General features: G+C 46.6%; 1 protein-coding gene across 5 annotated transcripts in view; it reads right to left on the bottom strand.

Moving 5' to 3' along the window:
- Window positions 1-517: 517 nt before the first annotated feature.
- PDE2A (phosphodiesterase 2A) overlaps window positions 518-18621 on the bottom strand; it is a 314549-nt gene continuing 296445 nt past the window's right edge. For all 5 annotated transcript variants that reach the window (XM_085898655.1, XM_085898657.1, XM_085898656.1 and 2 more), the window contains 3 exons: window positions 11549-11587; window positions 11278-11384; window positions 518-3238 (listed from right to left, as the gene is read on the bottom strand). In XM_085898655.1, the coding sequence (XP_085754781.1) occupies window positions 3004-3238; window positions 11278-11384; window positions 11549-11587 (381 nt within the window). In that variant the 3' untranslated portion in view covers window positions 518-3003. The remainder of the gene's footprint in view (window positions 3239-11277; window positions 11385-11548; window positions 11588-18621) is intronic.

Genomic DNA, 18621 nt, shown 5'->3' with positions numbered 1-18621 from the left:
CTTGACAAGCTGTGAATGTTTCTGGGCAAAGAACCAATCCTGGACAGGTCGCAAAGATTTGCACTGACTACAGCAGTAAAGAACCGATCATCATCCCCACCAGCTAGGGCAATACAACAAGCTGCTCTCATGTCCCTACACCCTTAAATAACAACAAAAATCCATATAGGTGTTGATGAGTCCAGAGAGGCAAATATTCTATCAGTATCATGGTTGTACTTCCCCATCTGTATCATAATGTATCATGTTGCAACCTATTAATTGGAAATGTAGTTTGGAGGTGAGTGTGGGATGTGTGGTTCAACAAATATAAAAAACTCATTCACAGATAAACATGCAATCATAACACGAATAGCATGCAACGTTGTGTTGGATTGTCAGTATCCCATAAAGCAGCTTTCTAAGAGTTTAAGCTTTCAAAGTCAATTATTTTTGAATAAAGCACCAGATCTTCTCATGCATACCACATAGCCCAGCCCACCTCCCCTTCCAAAAAGCAGAAGAACCAAACACAATAAAGAATCAGTGAAAAGTTATCAATTTATTGTGTGGACTTCAAGTCTTGCCATAGATTGAACAAAAGGTGCAAACGTTGCAACTATTTTACATTACAATGGACGACCAGCTACCATCTAAATAAGAGCAAATTAAACAATTATATTGACACAGCAGCTTTTGGCAAACGCGATGGGGGAGGAAGGGATGAGATCGCACGTCCATGCATGCGACAATCTGCTCAAGTCCAACCTGTAAACACGTCACTTCCCAATCGCATTCCTCATTGCAGTTCGTTTGAGGTGCATGCAACACATTCAGTCAATTACGTGCTTGCCTTCGATGTCGGAGACCTCTCGGATGTGTTGCGGTACCGACTGACGGTGGAGGCGATATGCACGCAGATTCCCAGTTTCAGTCCCAACAGGTCCTTTGCAAAACATCCTTCCGGCAACCAATTGCTTTTTTTATTTTATCACCGATGAGCGTCATGGCAAATGCATTGTCAAGGATGTTTTTACTTGCGATTATCTCCGTGCAAGTTCCACGTCACACAGTGATGTGTGCGGCACAAAGCAAAAAAAACATGAAAAATAAAATTCAAAAAATAATTCTCAAAAAACCCAAACACAGGAAAGAAAGTTACCCCAAAAGCATAAAACATGTGGCACACCACTCAACCGTATACTGCAGGCTGGCACAGGGAGGATTCTACAGCAGTTGCACGACCTCACGAGCAAATGGGCAATGGGGGTAATGGAGACACCTTTGCAGGAAACCGGTTGCGAAAGCACAAGATCAGGAGAGCACGAATGGTCACACATTCGATGAGACGTCGGCCGCGTGAACGTTACCCTGTGCGATCCGCATATGGATCCAATATGGCGACCGGAGGTACCGGAAGTAAACCGCTAGATACAACATCGAGCGTGGGATGTGGTTTGGAGGTTGTTGCGTGCACTTTAAACTCATCAACCACATTGATACAAATTTAGAATTTCCACGACCTAAATTAAAAACGGCATATAAATATATAGAACAGATCGTGCATCTGTTAGCAGAGCGCCTCAAGATTGCGATCATGTTGTACTGTAGTTTCTTAACTGTAGCCATTAAAAAATATTCCCTGTTCCACGTTCATGCCATGGGTATAGTTCCCTGGTGTTTGGTCGATTCGTGCAAGGGCAGCGAGCACGCAAGACAACGTACGACAGAGCCGCATGACCGAGAGTTTGCAGGGGCTTGGCTTCGAATAAGACCAAACGCATCTCCACCAGCCAACCATCTTTCTGGGAAAAAGAATGGCAAAACTATAACCGATCCTTCGATCATCAAAGCGAAAGTAGAATTTTTTTCCTTTCATTCCCAATGAAGCGTGAATGATTGGCAAATATCAAGACATAAAAGCAATGACGCCTAGGGCAAGATGGATTCAGAATGTGCGACGCATTCCAAGGAAGGTGTGAAATATACAATCAAGGTTTTCCATGCTTGTCAACTCGCAGTACAAAACGCATGTCTGCCAACAACGTGTGCATTCAACGTAGTAGTCTTCGGGTTGATGTTCAACTCATCATTGAACGTGAGGGCTCTTTGCATAGGAATGTTCTCATTATGTACACAAACTCGTGTGAGTCCTGCTCCGAGAAGGTGCTGTGGCAACATGGAAGCCCCCCCCTACCAAACCCCTCTCTCCGTGGATGAAGTTGCTCTCAGAATGCATCTGTGTCCAATGGTGTTCGTCTTGATAAAATCCCAAGCCAACCAGAAAGCAACCCTTTTTGCAAGACAAATGAAAAAAAGATGCAAAAGATCTACCACCCTTATTTTCCAGGTGGGGTCAGGTTCATTTAGCATCCGGTCGATCCAATCATTCCATTTTCTGTGGAGCCCGTAGCACAGCATCGTTCTGGAAAATGTTTGAGGATATTGTGTAGATCATTTTCTTCATGATCTCACAGTATGCCATGGGTACCACACCAAGCCATTGACTGTGAAGAGAAGAACACTATCGATGAAACTACCAGGCAGAAAAAATAAATAATTTATAAGAGAGTGTGAAAGATATACAAGTGAATACGGGTGGACATGTCCGTGCTTTTGTATCTGTGCATGTGAAATTTCGTAACATCCTGTGATCCACTTTGGTGGTATGGTCAAAATATATAGATAATTACAAAAACAATCAACATTTTTCTCACCTTGTGGACAAGTTATTTAAACCAAACGACCAATCTTTCAGTGCAAAGCAACGTGTCTCTCAGTCCGTTTCCCCAACGTGATTTGGTTTTGCTGGTTTTCCAGCTGGAGCACAACTTGGCACCAAATGTGCATTAAAAAATTGAGGTTTTTCAACAATGCGTTGGTTAAAGTGAGACACGACTCTGCATTTGGCTTGTGGGAGGAACCTCTCAAGCAAAGCGGCAACCTGAACACCTGCAACCTAACTTGGCCTTGAGCACAAAGCTCTTGCTGAGAAAGCTGACTTATCTATACACTCGTCGACCATCAGCCCTCCTCAGGACTCCTCTCTCTCTCCAGGCCATTACTATTTATGGCCTCAGTGTCTGATTCTGTGGGAGCGATCTGCCCGGGTCCAGCGTCCTCGTCCAGGAAGTCAAGAGAGTTGTCACTGGGTAGGCCGCGGATAGTGAACTTGTGCGAGACATGAGCCCAGTGGTCACGGTTGGCAGAGACGCGTTCATAAAGCTCCGAGGCACCTGGGAGCAAGTCTTTTAGCAACCTGCGGAGGGTTTCATGGATAAACCAAATGGTGGTGGCAAGTTTGAGATGCTTATGCAGGGTGCACATACCTGTGTAAAAGAAAACATAATACAAAGAAACAGGGTGGGGAAACACAAGTGCACGTGGAATCCACAAAAGGCAGCCAAAGAGGCATGCCAATATGCTGTCACTAAACACACCATTTTACATGCACAAGTTAAAAGAAAGAGATAATTTGTCACAAAACTATAATGCAATCCCATGAGTATGTGTAAGCAGCATAGTGCTCTGATACACAAGAGAAGCAAATGCTTGGGAAGACAAGGGTATGCAGTTCATGAAGCCTGTGTCAAATCCACATACCAGCAATGTTCAAATGCCTGATGGTCTACGCTTATTTGAATACCAGAGGATATTGTCACGTCAGACAGCCTCAGTTAACATGGGCCACCTGTGCCAGGATCCTTTGTCCCAGGAAATGGCCGAATGATTTCTAATTACTTACCACGTTGACTTTAATTTATCGAATCTATACCATTCCCCAAGGTTGCTCAAATGAACCAAAATTGATGGCACGCGCACAGGAGGCAGAAGGATCAAACACGTCTCTTACCTTTTAAAAATATATTTTTATGACGAACTTGCGAGAGTACACGGCATTACTCGGTATTGCCCGTTCTATTTTTTGTGGGGGCCTAAAATACTTTGTGGGGAAAGCTTAAAATACTAAAATACACTTACTAAGGAATGTGGTCGGGCATTATTTAATATTACCTTTCACAAAGCTACAAAGGTTTAGGCACGATAGAGCAATTACAAAAAAAAACAACCCCCCACCCCAAAAAAACGAACTTAAAAAAAAAATTCAACAATATTTTTTTCCCCCTAAAATACTCGGGGCTGAAACATGAATCTGTGAAAGTTTAACAAAGATCCATTCAGCCATCTCTGAGTAAAATGGTGACACACACAGACAAATTACTTTTATAGTATAGACAAGTCTGAAGACGACGATGGTTCATGAGCGGTATTTGACGATGTAGATTGTTTCAGAAGTCAAGGATGAGACAATGTGATAATGTTTGACCAAGTTATAAAAATGATCAACATGATGTGGTACGAGTGACAGGTTATTAGCTGCAAAATGTCGAAAACCCGGTTTCGTTCAACAACTTTCAAAATTTGACCTTTGCATAACCTTCAAAGGTCACAAAACAATGTTGTGAACATTAAAATAAGGAAACAGGATACATGCTATAACTTAATGGAGTTAGTTCGTCGAAGAAGGTCGAAAACCCGGTTTGATTCCCACAACTTTGAAAATTTGACCTTTGTGACCTTTAAAGGTCAAAGGTCAAGGATTATGACCTTTGGTGCAAAACTTCCTCTGGAACATTCCAGGAACAATATAACATCATATAGGCTATATGGAATTTCGCACTCATCGGATTATCCATACTTCGATGAAATCAGCGTAAAAACAAATTTGAAGAGGGCGCCACGGGCAAGGTGTTTGAGATAGAGCAAAATGGTTTGAAGACTTTAGGTGGGGAATGACCTCAAGATTATGCATAAAAAAATATTGTCATCCGAGCTCTCAAAGTTTGGGCGGTCGTATGATTTTTATGTCAAAATCGCAATTTTCTAAGTTCGTGACCTTGTGACCTCGACGTTGGGACGAAATGAAAAATCGAGCTCCGTGGGGCTATGCAGGTGCCATTGGGCTAACCAAATACCGAAACTCCTGCCACATTTGACAAACCCCCTAGGAGAAGATGCAAATTGAAATCGGCTACCCCCTAAAAACACAATTCGCAATTTTCTAAGTTTGTGACCTTGTGGCCTTGACCTTGGGACGAAAATGAAAAATCGAGCTCCGTGGGGTTATGCAGGTGCCATTGGGCTAACGAAATACCCAAACCCCTGCCAGATTCGACAAATCCCCTCGGAGAAGAAAATTTTTTATGTCAAAATTCGCAATTTTCGAAGTTCATGACCTTGTGACCTTGACCTTGGGACGAAAATGAAAAATCGAGCTCCATGGGGCTATGCAGGTGCCATTGGGCTAACCAAATACCGAAACCCCTGTCAGATTCGACAACCCCCCTAGGAGAAGATGCAAATTGAAATTGGCTACCCCCTAAAAACACATGTTTTTTGGGCGTGGCTCTGCTCATAATAGGCGCACCATGCCCATTTTCAGGAAAACACAACTCGATCATGATATAAACCTCCCACCAAAATTTTGTCAGGATCGAATGAAAACCCACGGAGCTATGCTCGGGACAGACAGACAGACAGATAGATAGATAGACAGACACACAACAATAACGAAGATAGTGGTCACTTATTTTTTTCGTGAAAATATTTTTTCGTGAACCAATATGTGGGAAAAGGTGGACAGGACGAGCAGTGCGGAACAAACCATGCAAATCAACAGACACAAAGGGAAATGGGGACAAAACTTATGTACAGGGATCAATAGAAATAAATAACACCAAACCCACATTAGGCAGCACAGATCACACTTGCACAAACAAGAAAACTAGAAAGCATCTCAAAATGCAAAGCTGGTCCATATCCACCTTGTACTCAAACTAAATTTGACAAAAACGCCAGGTAAATTAGTTTATTTACATTTTATTAATGCGTGTTCTCCACAATCTCAAAATAAAGGTTTGTTGAAGATTTGATGACAAAAGCTCCATTGGTAAAAATGTTCCCACCTGGAAATTCAAACTGAATCTCAATGGTAAACAAGAATTTTGATTGAAACATTTATGGCTGGTCTATCACATCAACAATTATGTCATCCTTACAATCCTTTATTCCCCATTTGGAGTAGAATGAGATTTGCCAAGTTTCACATTTTTCCGATCAGCAGTTTAGAGATATAATGTTTTCATTTTTTTGCGTTTAATCCAAGATGGCTGCCATACCACATGACATATGATGTCACAATTATCACTGAAATATTTTCTTGGGATGGGGGGGGGGGTCGCTCTCACCCCAACCATTTTGTGTCAATTGGACAAATGGTTCCTGAGGACAAAACAAAAAGTTTTTAAAAATAATAGAGCAAAAAAAGGCCAAACAAGCTCAAATGAGCCAAGATCCTCATCCTCTGAATGATGCCGTCATAAAAACGAATATGACGTCATTGAGATGTATCAGGTTTACGATAAATTATCTGTGCTTATGCCCGGCTTGATTTCTGCAAACAAAACTCAAACAGCTTGCCTAGTTTCGGAGATAATGGTATAGGCAATTTCCATTAGCAACGATATTATGACGTCAACTTTTTTTTCTAGGAATAATTTCCAAAATCGGAGATGGTTACTGCCTGAGCGTGGGCTTTCTGCATATACATGGCAAGTTTCATGAAGATCCGATGAAAACTCTGGATTGTGAAACAAAAAAAGGCAAAAAATAGGAATGACGTCATAAAAATTGATATGACGTCATAGTGATGTATCATATGTGCGGTAATTAATCTCTGCTAATGCTCTGTTCGATTCCCGCAAACAGAATTCAAACAGCTTGCCTAGTTTCGGAGATAATGGTATAGGCGATTTCCATTAGCAACGATATTATGACGTCAACTTTTTTTCTAGGAATAATTTCCAAAATCGGAGATGGTTACTGCCTGTGCGTGGGCTTTCTGCATATACATGGCAAGTTTCATGAAGATCTGATGAAAACTCTGGGTTGTGAAACAAAAAATGTCAAAAAATAGGAATGACGTCATAAAAATTGATATGACGTCATAGTGATGTATCATATGTGCGGTAATTAATCTCTGCTAATGCTCTGTTCGATTCCCGCAAACAGAATTCAAAAAGCTTGCCTAGTTTCGGAGATAAATTTTTAGGCGATTTCCATTAGCGGAGATATTTTGACGTCATAACTTTTCTTTCTAGGAGGAATTTTCAAAATCGGAGATGGTTACTGTCTGTGCAGGGTATTTTTACATATATACGCCAAGTTTCAGGAAGTTTCGATGAAAACTGTAGGCTGTGAAGCAAAAAAGTCCACAAGAAGAAGATGAAGAACAACAACGTGAGTAAGACTGAGAGATCCTCCACGAGGATCTAAAAAGGATTGAAGTATCACAATATTAATAATTTAATAATATGACCACGCGTCTTGAAGCTTACCTGGATCAGGAACAACACAAACGACCCACAGACCCCCTTCCACCCTAATTGTTGTAATGCTGTGAACAAATATTTGTACATCCTGTGTATTGAAGGTTGTGGTCATTTCATTGAAATCAAAATTGTGTGTAGTTTTGGAGAAGAGAGCAAATACCTATTTTGGGGGGGATTAACCCCCACCCCACCCCACCCATCCATAGACTGCCTTAATGAGCGCAGATTTTGATGTCTTTCATCAAAATCGTGTCTGTCGTTTTGGAGAAGAAAACAAATTGTCACAGTCAAACTATTTTGATGGGGTCAAACTCCCCTCCCCACCCCCCCCCCCCCGTAGACCTACTTAATGAATGCAGATTTTTATACCGAGGATACATTTTGGTCTATCACTGTTGATGAAGGTTGTGATCAAGTTTCATCAAAATCTTGTGTGTAGTTTTGGAGAAGAGAACTAATATATTTTGGTGGGTTCAATCCCCCCCCCTCCCGTAGACCACCTGAATGAGCACAGATTTTGATGCGGTCAATATGATATGATATGAAGCATCAGATATGAAGCTTGTGGCCAAGTTTCATCAAAACTGTGTGACTAAAATGCGATAATGTTCAAGCGATGACTGAAGTGTTTACGGACTGATTGACTGACTCGCTCACCTACAGACACTGCTCAATTGCTTAAGCTCACCTAACTGAAGTCCAGGTGAGATAATAATAATAATAATAATAATAATAATAATAATAATAATAATAATGAAAAAAATTTCAACAAAATTATCCATTTGTCTTCTCCATATTCTCATAATAAAGCTTTGCTGAAATTTTGATGAGAAAAGCTCAAATGGTAAAACAGTTACGGTCCAGACAGACATAGGCACAAACACGCACGCACGCACACACACGACTCTGCAAAACCCCGTCTTCCACTACGTGCGGAACAGGATAATAATGCAGGCGAGGACTTTTCTTTGTCGATACACAAGGTGGAAGGCAATGATGCAGCTCAAGAATCGTGTCCACATTTCAGAGAGCCATGCTCCCCAAGCAACGACAATAAAGAGTGCAGGAGACGAAGTGAGACAATAATGCAAAACCACCCACCAGGAGCACCAACGATGAGCACCTCAGGCTGTGCACCTGAACCAGCTCTCGTGACCCTCTCTTGTTGATGACTCTTCTACACCATCCTTCTGCCCACTGCTCCAGTGTGTTCATTCTCCACCTCTAGTCATCCTTCTTGGTGGAGATATCCTCCAAGCCATCCAGCCCACGGGGCGGCCCCAAATAAAAACAAATGACTCCTTGCTTCCGGGCCCTACAGTGCATCTCAACGCCATGGATTGCACACACCGGCCTGAGATATTGTAATAGCCTTTTTGGATTGTGTGACGTGTGCCTTCTTGTGATGGGAAGTCCTCACGTGGCCCCACCCACAAACAAGAGGTGTTTACAGGTCAGGTCAGGTATGGGAGAATGCGCCAGAGCAGCGCGTCGCTGCGTCCACTTTCGGCCGGTACTCCAGGAGCCTCCATCTGGACATCCCCCAGGCAGATGCCTGGCCCATCCCCATCTCCGTGAGATGCCGATCGACCTGCTGCAACCATGAGGCACGTGATCGGCCCATTGACCTCCTCCACTCAAGAGACTCCCTCGCTGAGAGAATCTGGTGAGCAGGATCAGCATCAGGAAAACAAGCCACATGTCCACACAGCCGCAGCTGATGCTTAAGGACTATGTAGGTAATAAATCTCATTTGAGTCTCTCTCAGCAACCGCTCGTTGGACACAAAGTCTGACCAGCGATAGCCAAGGATTCTCCGAAGAGACCTGGTACCAAAGGAATTAAGTCTCCATCTCAGATCCTTGGTCAGAGTCCAAGTCTCGCATCCAAAGAGCAAGACTGGAAGCAGCAAGGACCTGAAAACTCGGACTTTCGTCCTCCTGCACAGGTACCAGCAGCGCCACACCCCATGATCCAGTGAATACATGACACCCCAGGCCCGACCCAGATGTCTATTGACCTCTGACTCACAGCCAGCAGAGACATGAATATCACTGCCAAGGTAAGTGAATCTCTCCACAACATCAACATCCTCACTACAAACAGGCACAGACAGGACAGCAGCATCCAAGATGTCATTGAAAGCCTGGATATTAGTTTTGACCCAAGAAACCCGTAATCCCAGCGGCTACGAATCCTCATTCAGCACCTCGAGGGTCCCCAAAAGGATATCTAAAGTCTCCGCAAAGATGACTGCATCATCTGCAAAATCAAGGTCAGATATCTTGACATTCCCAAACGATGTACCGCAGCCATCCTCCCTAGAATCCAGTCCATACAAGTGCTGAAAAGTGTGGGGGCCAGTACACACCCCTGACAAACTCCAGTAACAACTGGAAATAAGTCAGAGATGGTACCACCACATCTCACAGCACTCTCAGTACCAGAGTAGAGTTCAGACATCAGATCGATCAGTTTTGGTGGCACCCCACGAAGACCAAGAATCCTCCAGAGGGCATCACGATTCACTAAATTGAACGCTTTACAAAGATCAACATAGGCTGCAAGCAGCCCCTGCCAAAACTTCTTGCAAAGTCAAGGAACTTTGTGCTATTCTGGTTCATAGTTCCTGACCCATGGGGACCAACACACCTATCGTAACCATCCCTTTCAGTTCCAGTCAATGCATTGAAATCCCCCAAGACTAGAAGTGTATCTCGTCTGGGGCACTGATCAACCACAGACTCGAGCGTGGTGGAGAATGCGTTCTTCACGGTGAGATCACTCGCCTCAGTCGGAGCAGAAACAGAGACCAGGTAAATGACACCTAATGAGTGACGAATCCTTAGTCTCATCATACGCTCATTGACCGGTGTTACCTCAATTATCATTGGAGTCAGCTTATTGGACACAGCTGCAGCAAATCCTTGGGAATGGTAACCATCGGAGCGACCAGACCAATAGTAGGTGTAACCACCCAGCATGATCTTGCCGCAATCCGGTCTCCGAACCTCAGATAGTGCTGCAATACCGATATCCAAACGCTTGAGCTCAGATGATAACAGAGACAGGTGATCATCCTCTCTTAGGGATAGGACATTCCAGGCACCCATCCAAAGGGACCGCCTCAGGTTAACCCAAGGAGACCGCCGTCTGGTAGACGACACCTCAGCACCACTCTGACACAGGCCGGCTGTAAGGCCGAGGTCACATTTGCCACGGTGGCTGTGGGGTCTCCAAAATCTACAGCCACCAGCAATTATACAGCGGCTGCAGTATTTCCACGGTCACACAATGTAGCAGCACATACGTTTTTATTTTTCGGGTAGCTGCACGGCGTATTTATAAATTGTGGAGACCGAAAACGTGGGGGTGCCGTACGGTCTTTGATTTGATGCCGCACGGTGACCTTTGGGCGTTCCTGCGGCAGCCATAGAATTTTCAAGGCAGACGCAAGGCGACCGCAGGGGGACCGCAGGGGGCTCTAAGGCGAACGTGCGGCCAGACGGACGGTAACAAGTGGGTTCTTTTTTTTTCTTTTTTTTTTACCAGTTCTTTTGTTTCGGCTTCTCGAATTGCTACGGCGAACGTAGAAATGAAAAAAAGTTATAACTCCACGTTATAATTCCACGGCGACCCCTACGGCCTGTAAAAGATAGCCAAACGGCGTAGGGCCACCCTGAGGCCACCGTAGAAACTCTGCGGCCGCCGCACGTTTGTCAATTCAGAGGGCATACGGCCGCCGTATCCTCGCCGTGGAGAAAATGTGACTTAGGCCTTATCAATGACTTCTCCAGTCATGTTTTCCTCATGTTCGATTCCTCCCTTCACTGTCAAATTATCACACTTAGTGCAGTTCACTACATACACCACCCAACACCCCGACTGTTTCCCGTCCCAGTCTGACCTGTAAACAGGCATCGCAATGTGTTCCATGAAGCTGATCTGGAGTTCAGGAATATACGCTTTCTCTCGGTCCATCATCTCACTCGGACGGTTCCCCATTGCCTTCTCCTGTGGGTGAGTTCAAGGAAAGGGAAAGGATTACAGCAGGATGACGAAATGGTTCTTTATCAAAATGAGCTGAAACAGAAACCTCTCCTGGGGTCCATGTTGCAACAGGCGGCCAAATTAAAAAAACAAACGAAATGCAGAATATGACATGTAATAAATCTTACCAGATCTCCTTGAGAGAAGAACTCTTTGTATATCAGCTCCTGTTGAGTGTGAGTACAATACAATTAGTGTCAACTTAAGTGACATCACCATGTTCATTTCGTTAACTAGAAACGCCTGCTCTCACTGCCTGTGTGAGGGAGAGGTGGGCGGGCGAAGTGGGGTAAATATTGTTACGTTTGAGGGGGGGGGGTATGCTTTCAAAGGGTAATTAGGATGTTTAATTAGGTATGCCATGCTGTTCGAGTTTACCAGGATCTCGATGTAATAAGTAGCAATACAGTGGTGATAAGTTGTCTAGTAAATGTTCATTTCTCCAAGGGGGGAGATGATAATTGTCACGTAATTAGATAGGGACACGGGATAGGGTAAGTGTGTCTGCGTAAACCCCTTTTTGGTATTCTCTGGAGACTGGCCGTGACGTCACAGGACAGTGCAGCGGATGGCTCCGCCCCGTGATCACGATTGGCGGAAGGCGATGGCGGTGGGCCAATAAACGGCTCGAATGAAGTGACGAGGACAGAAAGATAAAAAGGTTCTGTTCGGGGTCGAAAAAGAGGAAGAAGAAGATTACAACCAGAACGCTCGTGTTTTTTTGGTGTGGAACCTGTGGCGGCAGAGAGCGTCCTGGTTGCTGTGCTGAGTCGATCGTGCTCTTGATCATGTCTGGGAGCCTTGCCGAGCCTCGTGCCTCGCTTTGGTTGGCTCTGGGGTTCTGCTGACTCGGAGTACGGGGTCGGGCAGCGGGCGGACCTGCCTCCCTCTCCTGCTCGCGGCTTGGCGCGGGAGCTGGTTCCCTGGCGGCTGTGGGCGGACTTGGGCCAGGACCAGGAGGTCGACAGCACCGCGGTTTCTCCTGCCCCCCCCCTGGCAAGAGCAAGGCCAGCTCGTCCGGCGCCGATCCAGGGACAGTTGCGTCCACACCACGGTCCAGCCTGACCACCAGAGATAGCTACGTTTTGTGTGTGTGTGTGTGTGTGTGTGTGTGTGTGTGTGTGTGTGTGTGTGTGTGTGTGTGTGTGTGTGTGTGTGTGTGTGTGTGTGTGTGTGTTTGGCGCCTTAGAGGGATTGAGAACTGTATATTCATTGGAATTGACTGTGTTTTTTTCCCCACGCCCGATCCCACACCATCCCGTCGAATCGCCCCGGATCCCTCTTCTTGCCGAGTCTTGTTATTTCTGGTAATAATTAGAAAAACAAATAAACATCATCAACTCAGTGAAAAGTGACTCGTGCCACCTTCCTCGTCCCGTTTGCGGTAGAGCGATTAGAACCGCCATGTTTGGGTTATAAACAAATAAATCGCCTCCATCGTTTCGGCTCATTCTACGTTGGCGGGACTGTTCAAGTCCCGTGGACGTCACAATGGTGTCAGGGTGTTGGATGTTCGAACCCCTCTAAATTATATACCAGGATTAAAATCTCGCCACGAATTGGAATCTAAAATTACTACAGAAAAGCGCGCGAGCGCGGGAAATTTTTGGCGGGATTTTTCAAATTTAAATTAATTGGCGGCAAACGGGACTTCTGCACCATGGCGGATGTGCAGATGTTTGAGGAGGAAGGCCACGTGTCTGGCAGCGAGTCGGGGGAAGAGGGGAGAGACTGGGGTAGGGTTGGAACCTCCCCCATTCCGAGCGTGGACCGTGCTTCATCGCCCGTAATGGAGCCGGCAGTGCCGGAAACCGGTGCGATGACGATCCAGACACTGTTGGAACGTTTAATAGGGGACATGACGGTACAAATGGCAAATCAATTCGTGGCACAGAGGGCAGAAATGACAGATCAATTGGGGGTAATGGGGGTCCAGTTGGGTGCACGGATTGATATAATGAGGGATGAATTGGGAGAAAAGATGGAGAAAATGAAAACTGAGATGCAGGAGTGTGTGGATGTTAAATTGGGAGGAATACAAAGTAAATTCGAGGATAGATTGGAGGAAACAAAGGTAGAAATTACATTGGAGGGGGAAAATATACAAAAAAAATTGGTATATAAAATTGATACAACGAACACCAGGGTTGATAAAGTGGATGAAAGCCTGGAGCGTCACCGTGCCTGTGTGGATGCTCGTATGCAGCTGCAAGTAGAAGAGTGGGGAGAGCTGAGGAAGCAAGGGATTAATTTGGCGGAGGAGGTAAAAGGATTGGAGGCTCGTTTGGACGAACAAGATAAAATTATGAGCCAAGATGAAGTCTTGGATAAAGGCCTGGTAGAGCCGTCTTTTGTAAGTAGAGTGTCCGGGTTGGTTGAGGAGCAGCTACAAACTCGCGACAGAGCCTTGGAGGAGGTTGTGCGGGCCCAGAAGATCCTGCGGGAAGAGGTGAATCGGTCCATTCAACGTATGGAACAGGAGGCAAAATTGACCCATGAGACCCTCACCACAAAACATCTTTGGCCACAGTGGGCTCCGAAATGGGATACGCAGCCACAAGGGTGTTTGATCCCTGGGCTGGATTCGGACAAGGGAGAAACTGAGAAGCGGGCCACCGTAAAAGTGATCCCCCTGGTAAATTTCGACGGGTCAGGGAGCGTTGAAGCTTTTCTGACGCAATTTGAGTGCATTTCCCGACTAAACGGGTGGAATGAGCGGGAACGTACAGGGAATTTAGTGGCAACGTTGCGGGGACCAGCCGCAGACGTGTTAAACGTGATCGCGGAGGGGATGTTGACCAGCTCCCACATTTGCGAGGCGTTGAGCCATCGGTTTGGGTTCGCGGCAAACTGTGATCTGGTGCGGGCCCAGATCCAGCACCGCAGATTAAAGCCGAGTGAGACAGTGCAGGAGCTGGCACAGGACATTTACCAATCAGTCAGGATCGCGTATCGGGACCTTACAGTGGAGGCGTGGGACAGACTGGCACTAGAGAAATTTTTAGCTGCTCTTCCGGACCCTGAGGTCCGAGCGCTAGTGGAGCTACAGGATCCACCCACCGTTCACCGAGCGGCTGAGTGCGCTGCCAGGCTGGCCTCGTGGAGGCGGCCGGGTCGGGTGCCCGAGAGGCCATCGGTGACGATCCGACAGGCAGAGATTCAGGATCAGGTAGGGGGGCTGGGAGAAATTGGCATTACCCAAATGCTTCAGAGGATGAATCCTCCTCCTGAACCACCAGGTCTATCCGAGATGCCCTTTCATAGGTCGGGTCCGGAGATCACTGTCGGGGGTCCAGGAGACTAGATCGGGCTGAGCATATAGGGCCATGCACGGCTGGTGAGATTGTGGCGAAGTGCCTCCTTTAGTGAAAAAAAAATGAATTGTGGGAAAATTGGCATGGGTTTGTAAGTTCTGCTGGGTTTTAGAGTGACAATCGGGACAGTGGGTAATTGGAAACAAAGCGGGCACGAGTGGCTGTCCAATGGCTGGTGCGTGGATCGGGTGAGAAGTGCTGTGTGAGTTGTTTTAAGTTAAGAAGTGAAATGTATGGTGCACACATTGATTTTTATTGGACATGGTGTGGTAACAGGGAAGGTCATGGTCGGTGAAGTGTTAGAAATGCAGGTGTCACATGTAAGGCCAATGGGGTGGGGGAGTCATGTGGGTTTTGTGGGTGGGGATGATGTGCTTGTCCACAGGGATTGCTGAGGCTCACGGTGAGCGTGAATTGCGACCCCCTTCAAGGAGATTCACCACCTGGTGGCTAATGGTGACAGTGTCTGGAGGCAACTGGGAGAGGGTCTGGTTGGGAGACCAAGGCGGGTAGGACCTTGGCGACCCAGGAAGGCCAGAGGAGCCAGTGAGACCCCTTCCAGAGTGTTGTACGGGATTAGAGCTGATGGCTACCAGGGGAGAGGGAATCAAAGGGAGCGGGGCGGAGAAACGTCCGGGTTGGACTAAAGCTTACCTGTGGGCATGGTTGCACCTGAGATGCCCCCATCATCTTGTGGTAACCCACACCACGGCCACGACGGGATTCAGCCTGCATGATTAAAATGAGGACCATGACCTAGAAATGTGATGATGACCATGGTGTGAGTGTTGTGAAGATGTGTGAGTCCCACCCGATCCCGCACAACTTGACAGGTGCAGCAAGGGCATGATGTCCGCATAATTTTGGGGCAAGCAAATTTGAAAATTGGCTCCCCAGGTAACGCTGGGTCTATTAGCATCCACTGGGGGAGGCGGTCAAGTGTAAATATCCTGTGAATAGTGTCGTTAAGACTTAGAGTAGGAATGTAAAGTATAAGTGTTGTGTTTTTGTGGAACCTTTTGTTTCCCCTCCCCAGATCACTGGAAGAGTGCTGGGCAGGAGCGATGATCTAGAAGATGGAGTGCAACTTCGCTCAGTGCTCTCATGAGATAAAAATTAAAAAACAAAACAAAAAAACGAATGATTGTTTAGGCGAGGATAAGGCCATAAGGGGGTAGTACATTAAGCAGGATAGGTAAGTTAGCTGCGACTCGCTGCCCATTGCCCCTCCTACTTTATTTCGTTAGGTTAATTAGGTGTGAGTCAGTAAGTGTTAAGGCTGGTACGGTAGCGCCTGTGATATACCTTGCAGGAGCTGCGGTACCAGAGGAGGGGGCAGTGTTACGTTTGAGGGGGGGGTATGCATTCAAAGGGTAATTAGGATGCTTAATTAGGTATGCCATGCTGTTCGAGTTTACCAGGATCTCGATGTAATAAGTAGCAATCCAGTGGTGATAAGTTGTCTAGTAAATGTTCATTTCTTCAAGGGGGGAGATTATAATTGTCACGTAATTAGATAGGGACCCGGGATAGGGTAAGTGTGTCTGCGTAAACCCCTTTTTGGTATTCTCTGGAGACTGGCCGTGATGTCACAGGACAGTGCAGCGGATGGCTCCGCCCCGTGATCACGATTGGCGGAAGGCGATGGGGGTGGGCCAATAAACGGCTCGATTGAAGTGACGAGGACAGAAGGATAAAAAGGTTCTGTTCGGGGTCGAAAAAGAGGAAGAAGAAGATTACAACCAGAACGCTCGTGTTTTTTTGGTGTGGAACCTGTGGCGGCAGAGAGCGTCCTGGTTGCTGTGCTGAGTCGATCGTGCTCTTGATCGTGTCTGGGAGCCTTGCCGAGCCTCGTGCCTCGCTTTGGTTGGCTCTGGGGTTCTGCTGACTCGGAGTGCGGGGTCGGGCAGCGGGCCGACCTGCCTCCCTCTCCTGCTCGCGGCTTGGCGCGGGAGCTGGTTCCCTGGCGGCTGTGGGCGGACTTGGGCCAGGACCAGGAGGTCGACAGCACCGCGGTTTCTCCTGCCCCCCCCCTGGCGAGAGCAAGGCCAGCCCGTCCGGCGCTGATCCAGGGACAGTTGCATCCACACCACGGTCCAGCCTGACCACCAGAGATAGCTACGTTTTGTGTGTGTGTGTGTGTTTGGCGCCTTAGAGGGATTGAGAACTGTATATTCATTGGAATTGACTGTTTTTTTCCCCACGCCCGATCCCACACCATCCCGTCGAATCGCCCCGGATCCCTCTTCTTGCCGAGTCTTGTTATTTCTGGTAATAATTAGAAAAACAAATAAACATCATCAACTCAGTGAAAAGTGACTCGTGCCACCTTCCTCGTCCCGTTTGCGGTAGAGTGATTAGAACCGCCATGTTTGGGTTATAAACAAATAAATCGCCTCCATCGTTTCGGCTCATTCTACGTTGGCGGGACTGTTAAAGTCCCGTGGACGTCACAATATACTTTGTGCTTTGGCTAATAATCCCCCCTTGTCTCCCAATTTTCCCATTACAAATTTTCGCGAGCCTCGTCTCTCTGGTACAGGTTAATAACATGGATCATGTAAACCTTCCCTCACACACTCACACACATAAACCCAGTATCAATCATTCATTTCAACCCTGCAAGACCATGGCTTAAATGTTATTACACACACATGTGTGATCCTCAACTAGGCAACGGGGAGGTACTGTACAAGGATGGTGTGGGAACTTCCGGTTGTGGTGCCCGCAGTCCAAAACAAGTCGCCCGACATGAATTCTTTGCCCCCCCCCCACCCCATTCAACTATTCGGTCCCTGACAGCCAATCAGCTCTTTTGCTGTACATCTCTCCAGGGAGGGTCTCCGCACCATTCGACCTCTCTTGGCCTCATCCGGGTCGCCAGCGGTCTCTTTTCCACTGGTCGCCCAATCAAACTTCCCCTCAGACAGGTCCCCATTTCCAGACACCATCGGCTGCCAGGGACAAATTATCTCATGGGGAAGGGGGGGGGGTTCAGACACCGCTCTTGCAGAGCTTGATCCATTCCTGCAGACCCACATATCTTCCCCACCCACACAATTTAACATCTCATTTCCTCCTCCGCTGTCATTCAATTCTCAAGCATTGTAATGAAATACTGGGATCGTGTTCCTACTCTGCCATGGCCTGCTTACATGTTATAATCCACACTCATTCTCCAAACACAACTCAATTCTTGACACATAACAGACATCAACCCCACAAGACAATTCTGGTTTCCAAATCGATCCATTTACTGACCATTGAGTCACTCTTGCCCACTCCCATCCTAATTACCCATGTCCCAATTTCTTGCAAAATTGAACCCTTGGGATAGTAAGCATCAAGGCACCTTAACTTCAGTGCAAGTCATCGCAGGTTGTTCGGGTTCAAAAGTGTCATCCACCCCTTCTAGTTTTCCTCGCACCTCCTAATTCACCCCTGAGGATTCGTTGCTTCCAATCTCCCTGGATTCCATACACTTATTTTTTTTTTTTAAATTTGTCTATTATTCCAAAATCTTGTAGATCACCCTGGCTGGTGATTGGGTGCAATCGCAGACTTCAAGCACACCCCCAATGAGGAGATGTCAGAGAATCAGATCAGCTACAAGAACTGTGTCTATAAACATTCTTGCGAGAGGCAGCAGGATCTATGGCTGCACCCCCCTCCAGGATCCGGTTGACCCAATTTTCTCTCATCCACTCCCAGTAGCCCGCATCCTCCTCCAGGATCTGGTAAGCCTGGAGTTCTCTCATCCACCCTCGATCGATGCCTACATCCTCTTCCGGGATCTAGTCTGTTTAGAGTTCTTTCATCCATCCCCAGAAGCCTGCATCCTCCTCCAGGATCTGGTGGCCCCATTGTGCTCTCATCCAATCCTGATT

Source organism: Eptatretus burgeri, chromosome 10 (assembly GCF_056783735.1).
Source record: "Eptatretus burgeri isolate ZD-2024b chromosome 10, Ebu_testis_v1, whole genome shotgun sequence".
NCBI classification, from domain to species: domain Eukaryota; kingdom Metazoa; phylum Chordata; class Myxini; order Myxiniformes; family Myxinidae; genus Eptatretus; species Eptatretus burgeri.
Note: the sequence above shows the minus strand (reverse complement) of the source record. Positions and strands in the feature narration are given on the sequence as shown.